Source organism: Chiloscyllium plagiosum, chromosome 20, assembly GCF_004010195.1.
Source record: "Chiloscyllium plagiosum isolate BGI_BamShark_2017 chromosome 20, ASM401019v2, whole genome shotgun sequence".
In the NCBI taxonomy this organism is placed as follows: Eukaryota; Metazoa; Chordata; class Chondrichthyes; order Orectolobiformes; family Hemiscylliidae; genus Chiloscyllium; species Chiloscyllium plagiosum.
Window position 1 is genome coordinate 59,180,771 of NC_057729.1, and position 9,219 is coordinate 59,189,989.

Below are 9,219 nucleotides of genomic sequence, written 5' to 3' on the forward strand. Positions count from 1 at the left end.
CCCACCCACACACACACACTCATACACAGATGCACACACACAGCCCCCTCCTACACTCTCACATATCCCCACAAACACTCCGCACAGACTCATTATTCTGAAGAAAACTATACCATTGAGTCCATCCAGGCTATGTTTATTGTAAAATTACAACAAAATTCACCCTATACATCCCAACAGTGGCTCTCCAATGATACTGCTCTGCCTAGAGGCTCTGAAGGCAGTGTGGAGCTCTGTAAGGTTTCTACAAGTTTTATCTCACTCTCTGCCTCCCCAGGAATGCTGCAAAGTGATGTAACACCAGGAATGATCTATTATTCCAATTCCTCAGCTAGCACATGGCTTCATTCATTATTACAGGCCATGTATATATGATAAGGAGTGCCAGAGGTTCCCAATGGTGTTAATAAGCAGTGCATTGAAGTATCTGTAATTGAGTGTGACATTTACTCTAAAATAAAGCAAAGAACTGCAGATGCCAAAGATCTGAAACAAAAACAGAAAGTGCTGGAGAAACTCAGTAGATCTGGCATTGTTTGAGGAGAGAGAATCAGAGTTAATGTTCTGAGTCTGGTGACTCTTCCTCAGAAACTTTCTGAAGTTGAGTTTCTCCAGCACTTTCTGTGACATTGAAGCAGCTCACTCTGGCTGGAGAAACCATCTCACAGCAGCAGAGAATGGGAGCTTTATATTGAAGAACTAAGATTCTATGTTAACTTTAGACTATTGGAGAGCTAATTACTGAAAATCATTTTCTGCTCTTAAATCCTTTCCAGAATGTTCTTTTGCTGCGTGGCACAGCAATAATGAGTATAGAACTAGAAAGAGTTCTCGAGGTATGGTATCAGATGCAGCAGAAACCTGAAGACCCTTTGCCACAGCATGAAACCCCTTGGGATTTGCTTGAAAGCCAATACTCTCAAAATCTGGTCTATGTGAGGGATGGGCTGAATTGGGACAAACATGCCACCATGTGGAGACCACTCCAGTCCTGAGTGACAGGTCTACAATTCAATGAGATCATGGCTCATCTCTGGACTAACTCCATTTACCAACTGTAGCCTCGCATCTTCTTAAAACCATTAGTTGACAAGAATCTATCAATTAGCAATTGCTTTAACGTCAATTGCCAATCATGAAAGTGGGTTCCAAACCCCTACCACCAATAATAAGAATGACCTCTTTTCATTTTGGAAAGGACTGGGTCTAATTTTTAGACTGTCCACCCCATAGTGCTGGGTGTACCAAGGTAAAGTAGTCTTCTCTAGACCTACCTGAGGCAGGAAACCTCACAGCCTTCAGAAAGTCCTTGGATGAACACTTGAAATGTCATAACATTTTCAAGGCTATGGAGCTGGAGTGGGAAAGTGGGACCAGTGTAGATGGTAGTGTACTTTTGGCAGTACAGTCTTAATGGACCGAAAGGTCTCTTCTGTACTTTATTCGGAACACAATCTATTCAATGGCATGCCCTGTGACTCATCACAGGAGGGTCCTGGATGGCTGTTGAGAAGTTAATCTCACATAAGCCATCTGTCACATGAGTGACACAGAAGTTGTGGATTTGGATGAGCAAAGACCCACCCCCAGAGGTGGCCCTGATGGTGAGTGTGGGTACCTGCTATTGTAGGAGAAAGTGAGTGCTGCAGATGCTGGAGATCAGAGCTGGAAATGTGTTGCTGGAAAAGCGCAGCAGGTCAGACAGCATCCAGGGAACAGGAGAATCGACGTTTCGGGCATATTCCTGAAGAAGGGCTTATGCCCGAAACGTCGATTCTCCTGTTCCCTGGATGCTGTCTGACCTGCTGCGCTTTTCCAGCAACACATTTCCTACCTGCTATTGTAGGTGACTCCTGGCTTGCTGGCAATCTGGTTATATCTCTTTAGTCCCAGAATGAACATTACTCACATTTAGAAAGTGCTTGGTCACACTGAACCATCTCACATCACTTTCCACAACCATCTCCTTGCTGTCCTTTGGTTTCCTCCTATTGAGCAGATGTGGATGGTGAACACACACAGGGATAGTGTGCACTCAGAAACTTCACACCACAATGATCCAGCACTCCCGTCATAACACACAGGGTCACCACAGGGAACAGAAGCAAAGGAAAAGCTGACCAAATCAGGTTGAGTTAGAGCTCACTAACAAACAACCACGGGGTGGGGCACACCATCTCCTGAGTAGGGACTCTGCCCATTGGAATAGAGAAGAATGAAAGGTGACCCTATTGCAATGCACAAGATTCTTAGGGGGCTTTAAAGGGTAGATGTGGGGAGGTTGTTTTCCCTTGTGACTAGAGGGCATCATCTCAGACATTGAAGACAGAGATGAGGCGGAATATCTTCTCTCAGCGGGGAGTGAATCTGTGGAACCTGAGACTGGGTCATTAAGTATATTCATGGCTGAGATAGGAAGGGGAATCGATGGTTCTGAGGAAAAGGCAGGAAAATGGAGTTCAGGATGATCAGATCAGCCATGACCTCATTGAATGGCAGAGCAGGGCTCGATGGGCTGAATGGTCTGGTTCTGCTCCCATATCCTATGGTCTGGAGAACTTGTTGAGATCCATACTGCACATCATGTGCTGGGATAGAGAGTGCCTGATCCACAATTAGTTTGAATGTAAGGATCTCCATCTCTCCAGCTGCCGAATGGACAGGACATTTTGTGATAGTGGTCATTTCCTGGCCACCATCATGCCCGACAACCCCACACAGCCACACTATCCCCGAGGGTATACTGGTGCCTTCTGTCACCATCAACAGGGAGTCAGTATCTGCTGAGGGTGACAGGTGGAAATCAAAGCTAATCAATTCGGAGGAGAAAGTGAGGTCTGCAGATGCTGGAGATCAGAGCTGAAAATGTGTTGCTGGAAAAGCGCAGCAGGTCAGGCAGCATCCAAGGAACAGGAGAATCGACATTTCGGGCATAAGCCCTTCTGAGCCCAATGTGGCCCATACACACAGCATCTGATTGGGCTTATTATGTCCCTTCAACTTCTCTTCTCTGAGGGAACTATCTCCAATCTACCAAAGTCTTTGGAACCACGTTTGTAAATTTTTTCTACATCCTCTCTGAAGTCTTCCCTTGAGGGGTGGCAAGGTGGCTCAGTGGTTAGCACTGCTGCCTCACAGTGCCAGGGACCCAGGTTCGATCCCACTCTCAGGTGACTGTCTGTGTTGAGTTTGCACATTCTCCCTGTGTCTGCATAGGTTTCCTCCCACAATCCAAAGATGAGCAGGTCAGGTGAATTGGTTATGCTAAATTGCCCATAGCGTTAGTCAGGGAGGAATATAAGACTGGGTGGGTTATTGTTTGGAGGATCAGTGTGGACTTGTTGGGCCGAAGGGCCTGTTTCCATACTGTAGGGAATCTAATCTAATTCCTAAATATTTCTCAGAATGCATTCTACGACATGCAAGCGAGGCAAAGCTCACATAAACTGATAAACTCCACTCATCAAACTGTGATCCAGATAGAGAACTGTCATCTGGCTGGTCAGGGGATGGATGATTGAATCTTTACCATCAATGGATTCTATTTTATCCAAAAGGACACTGAACCAAAATGAATAAATCGTGTTGCTACATTTGCAGACCAACAGGTCATTGTGGATGAGATTTGGGCACAGGTAATGAGTCCATGGATTGTGGGAGTGGGACAGACTGAACAGTGAAATTCTCCACATAGCCCCGCACAGTGCAGCAGTGGGAATAGTAGACGGTTTCCCATCCCATAACTGTTAGGAAATAAACACCAGCTCAATAAAACTGACATAAACTGAACACGTTTTAATTCCGAAATTGCACGGTGTAACTAATGAGATTCAGAATGACAGAATGTTCCTATAAATGATCGTGCCTGATGGTTTCTAATTAGAATGAAGCAATGCAAATCATCACAAGGAGCTCCACCACCAAAGGGTCACTGAGTACAGGGTAAAACACAGCTGAACTGAGCATATGCTGGGGTCACGTTGCTGATCTGATAAAGTCTCCATAGAATTACCTGTTAATTAGAATTTAATGAAATGTTCTTGTTTTATGATATATTAATTAAACAGACAGTGTTTCTGGATCTGAAATAAAAGGTACATGACTTTGTGTGATGTGCTGCTGTCTGAAGTGGAGATTTAACATGCAGCAAGTCACCCTGTGCTTACAGGGCATATCCAGTGAACGCAAAAGACAACTTACTAACTCTAAGATCAGCCAACACGTGTGGAACCCCCTACATCTGAACTGAAGTCTTCAACCACTCTATTCTGTTATTCCTTCAAACTGACTCAGTCCCAGGACTCATCAAATTATGATTAACTTTACAATCTTTGGTCTAGTTCTCCAGAAGGAACACGTGTAGTTAACAGCATGAGGGACCTGGGCTCAGAGCTGACAGCAGATGTACCGAGCTGCAATCACTTTCGTGGGGACTGAAGCCTCAATGATCCCTTGGCTTGGCTTTGAGATGGACCAGGTGTGGGACAGAGACAGCAGAGGGCTCACTGCTCTCAGTATTAGGGAGGATTTTAACTTCTGGGTGAGCATTTGTAAAGTGTGTAGAATGACATTGCCCTATATCTGCTGTCCTTGTTTATCGAAGTGATACAGGCTACAAGATTGGAATGTGTTTTCAGAGAAGCCTCAGTGAGTTGTTGCAGTGCATCTTGTAAGCAGCACACAGTGTGGTCACAGTGCATGGCGAGGGGTCTGGGGTGAATGTTGAAGGTAGTGGATGGAGTGCCAATCAAGTGGGTGGCTTTCATTTTGAATACTCTCAGTTTCTTGAGGAATGAGGAATTTCTTCCCTCAGGGGGGAAGTGAATCTATGGAATTCTTTACTTCAGAGAGATACAGATGGGTCCAGAAGTGTATGTAACGCTGAGATAGACAGATTTAATCAGGAAGGGAATCAAAGGCTACATGGAAAAGGCAGGAAAGTGCCAGATTATTGAATGGTGGAGCAGACTAGATGGGCTGAATGGCCTATTACTGCTCAAATATCTTTAATGGTCTTATAGTCTAAAGGATATATTTGGTAAAGGATTGAATCTTTCATTTTGCTGTTTATGATAAGATCTTGCAAAATTATAATATATATGTGTGCATATATGGATAACTTTGTATTTATCTTTTATTTTGAGCAATAAACTTATGTTTTTTCTTGATAAAAGTACATTGGCAGCCTCTTGTGTTCAGTGATTGAGCACCACCATAATGAAATTGCAAAAATAAAAATTCTAATCTATCTGGCCAGGTTTCACTCTGGGATCAACATGTTCAATGTGATCATCTGCTGGGAACATCACAGGTTAGAGAAAGACCGAGGAGCAAGTGTCTCAGAAGGAAAAGTCAGAGAAAGATCAGAGCACAAGGAATATTCGACAATAGAGACATGAGACAGTTACCAAGCTTCAGGTCCAAGCAGCTGAAGGCAGGCAGAGTGATTAAAAATGCAACAACGGCAGGTTGCTCCAGAGAGAGTGAGATTCAGGAAGCTACCACACGCCATTCTCCAGGGATGAAGATAAGGATAATGGAGCTCACACACAAACACACGACAGAGTCTCATTTACAGATCATCACTCTGACTATTAGCTTCAGCAATCAATATAACCAGCCTGACTGAAGGCCCAAATATTGTCAGTACATCTGCATCTCTGAGAGACAATGGACTTGGAGTAAACCCATTGATTAGAGGGAGCTTTGTAATGTTGGCAAACACTCACTGATCAAAGCCAAACTGGATCCTTCAGAGGCAGCCTGTGCCAATACTGCTGCCCTTGAGCTAACATTGTTGGTGGTGAGGACTGAAGCCACACTGCAACATATTCTCACCATTGAGCTAACTGAGCTAACCATCACTAGGAGCTCACTGAACTAACCATCACTAGGAGGTGACTGAACTAATCATCACTGGGAGCTGACTGAGCTAACCATAACTAGGAGGTGACTGAACTAACCATCACTGGGAGCTGACTGAGCTAACCATCACTAGGAGGGGACTAATCTAACCATAACTAGGAGGTGACTGTAATAACCATCACTGGGAGCTGACTGAGCTAACCATCACTAGGAGGTGACTGAGCTAACCATAACTAGGAGGTGACTGAGCTAACCATCACTGGGAGGTGACTGAGCTAACCATCACTAGGAGCTAACTGAACTAACCATAACTAGGAGCTGACTGAACTGCACAGGCCTGAAATGGTTAAAAAGCTGCAGAGTGTAATTTCCAGAACAGGTGTCCTTGAAGAGAATGGAAGGGCAGGCAAATTGCTAATCCCGTATTCCTGAGCATGAATCAAATCACTAGGCAACAGCACAAATAAAAACCAGTGAATGAGGACATTAGCAGAGTCTCTCAGGACAAACTTGAATCTTTGGTGAGAAAGATTTGGCAAGCTGGACTATAAGTGAACAATGCATGGACGTGACTGTGCAAATCCACCCTGTGTAAACACAGCAGTTAATGAGGGGCAATGGACAATGTAGACAGACAGAAAAACAGAACACGCAGACTGGCCTCATTCTGCTCTCGAACAAAGACAGGTAAACATTAAATAGACACACTCAGTACCCAGCAGGCACTGGGAAAGTGGTTTTTGTGACTAAGACACATCATCACACAGGGGCTGTGTACCTGCTAAACCAACTGGAAAATTCAAACAAAAATTGCTGGAGAAACTTAGCAGGATCGGCAGCATTGGTGGAGAGGGTTAATGTTTTGAGTCCAGTGACTCTTGTTCAGAAAATTAATCTCTTCATTATGCGCTGGTTTCTCAAATGTGTGACTGAATCAACAAGGAAGGACTCAAAATCATACCAAGACAATAGTGTGCTGATCACTGGGACCTGTGAGGCTTATCCAGTCAAACCCAGCTTCATACTGCTGACCTGGGAGATGGAAGCAACTGCCTCAGGAGTGGGACAGCTCAGGAATTGTGGGATTGTTGGGTTTCAGGGTGACAGTGAGCTGTATAACCAATGCTGGAGTTAGAGGTGGAGGCCAAACCCATAGATAATGTGTTGGTGGAACAGAGCTAATGAGAAGAGAGAGTGTGATTGGACTGATTGCATATTGACCTGGTTTCTGTTCTGTTTTGGTCAGGTTCAGTTGGCATTTTGTGTCTGTTCAGTTACTCTCAGAGATATTCCACAGGGAAAAAGGCAGGAGCACCTAAATGCTTCAAACAGCTGTTTCAAAATAGTTTGAATAGTCTTCACTCCAGCTGGGGGAATAAGCTCAGTTCCTGCAGCCAGAGATCACCTCAGTCAGTGAGATTGCTGCTTCTCGTGATAGGCTCCTGTTATGGAATTAATCCTCAAACACATTTATGAAGATTATACAATGATGTTTCCTGTATCTGTCTCATTCATTCAACAGATGTAAGTGCTCATAATTTTGTAACCAATCCCTCTTATTGATTATTAAACACTTACACTCAAACAGATTCAATCACCACAGAGAGTATTGGTTGTACAATTGACTGGACTAATCCTTAGTAGACTCAGTGCACTATCCAGTCAGATCTCCTCATGCTTCAATCTTTCCAAACCTTCATTCCTGTACTATCTGTTGAGTTGATGTATCAGGTTAATTTGATTAATGTGGACATTGGTTAATCATTGATTTTGATATTTCCAGCATTGAAATACTCCAAGCACTGAAAACTCCTTTCTGTTTTCCTGTACCATAGGCCAGCTTGAATATTTCTGAGTGAGTGCATTTGTTTTGCATCTCTTCACACCCTTTCTACTGCCTGGAGCACAGTAACTAGTGTGCAGACTGATCAATGACCCACATTCTGTGGCCAATAAGGGAACCTCAAATCCAGAGTCTCCTGCCTCAGAGAGCATAATCACATCGAACAGAGCAACTCAGAGACACTGGTGTCCATGTCCGAGGCTGACTGAGGGCAATGGGTGCAATGGCATTGAGCTTTTACTCTCCCAGTACCTGTTTTTAATACCTTTCCGTTTCCTGTTTTGCACAGATCTATAATAAGCGGAACCCAGAACAGAGGCTTAAGCATTCCTTCTTTTCTTTCCCTACCTGTTTTTGCTCCTCTCCAAGACCATCCCACATTGAGGCAACAATTTTAGAAACATCTCCAAAGGTGGCGTTGGGATTTTGTCCTTTAATTGCTGCTTGTGTATCTCGGAAGAAGAGAGCGTAGGCAGAGACTGGCTTCTGTGGCTCATTTGGATCCTTCTTCTTCTTCTTTTTCTGTGTCTTCATCTTCTTCCCGATGTCCATGGACGGTCTCTTCTCTCCAGTAATCTGTAAGGGAAGGAGTTGATCAATTTTGACCTGATCCCTTTCACTGTGATAGCTCTCAGTGGATGGGTTAGTGTATAATGCTGAGGTGGCCTTGCTTTCCACTGAGACACCAACCTCCAACTTCCCTTCCACCCTCAATGCTCCCACTATTGGTCCATTTCAACCCTGTCGAACTCCTAAAACCCACAGAAAAGTGAAGACGTTCTTCATAAGTTGAAAGTCTAGGAGACTCCTTCCCTGGATAGGAGCACAGTCCTGTGAGGGGAGATCAGCTAACTTGGATCTGTAACCCCTGGAATTTTGAGGAATGAGCGGTGATCTCAATGACAGCTACAAAATACAGAAAGGGATCGACAGGCCTGATACAGGTCAGAGGTTTACCGTTACCCTGGTCGAGGGCTTGAGAAGCAGGGGGCCCAAGATAAAAACAAGGAGATGCCACTTCAGATTGAAATGAGAAAGGTTTTTACTCAGAGAGTTGTGACACTTTGAAATGGTCTACCACAGAGAGTGTGGAAGCTCAGACCCTGAGGTATATGTAACCTTATGGTTAAAGAACAGATTGATAGATTCCTGACTATGGGAATAAACTGATAGATTCCTGACTAATGGAATGGTGTGGGTAAGAGATATGTTTGATCAGCCACGGTCATGTTCTATGACATTGCATGCCCAAGGGGCCGAATGGTCTACTGCTGTTACTTTGTTCATAAATTGATTGCTAATTGACTCTGCACTATGGAGGGGAATCCACGAGTATATGGGATAGCCCTGTCACCCTCATCCCCTCCCATACACCAATCACCCGTAACCCCACCCTCATCAGCTCCCAACCTCAACCCATCACCACCATCCCCAATACATCACCCCACTAGCCTATCACCCGCTTCCTCAACTCCACCCCTCATCACACCCATCACTCCTCAGCCACATCA

At 44.4% G+C, this 9,219-nt stretch overlaps 1 protein-coding gene across 2 annotated transcripts in view; it reads right to left on the bottom strand.

Moving 5' to 3' along the window:
• Positions 1-9,219, bottom strand: part of tox2 (TOX high mobility group box family member 2) — a 75,505-nt gene that overhangs the window by 7,297 nt on the left and 58,989 nt on the right. For both annotated transcript variants that reach the window (XM_043710941.1, XM_043710940.1), the window contains one exon: positions 8,057-8,284. In XM_043710941.1, the coding sequence (XP_043566876.1) occupies positions 8,057-8,284 (228 nt within the window). The remainder of the gene's footprint in view (positions 1-8,056; positions 8,285-9,219) is intronic.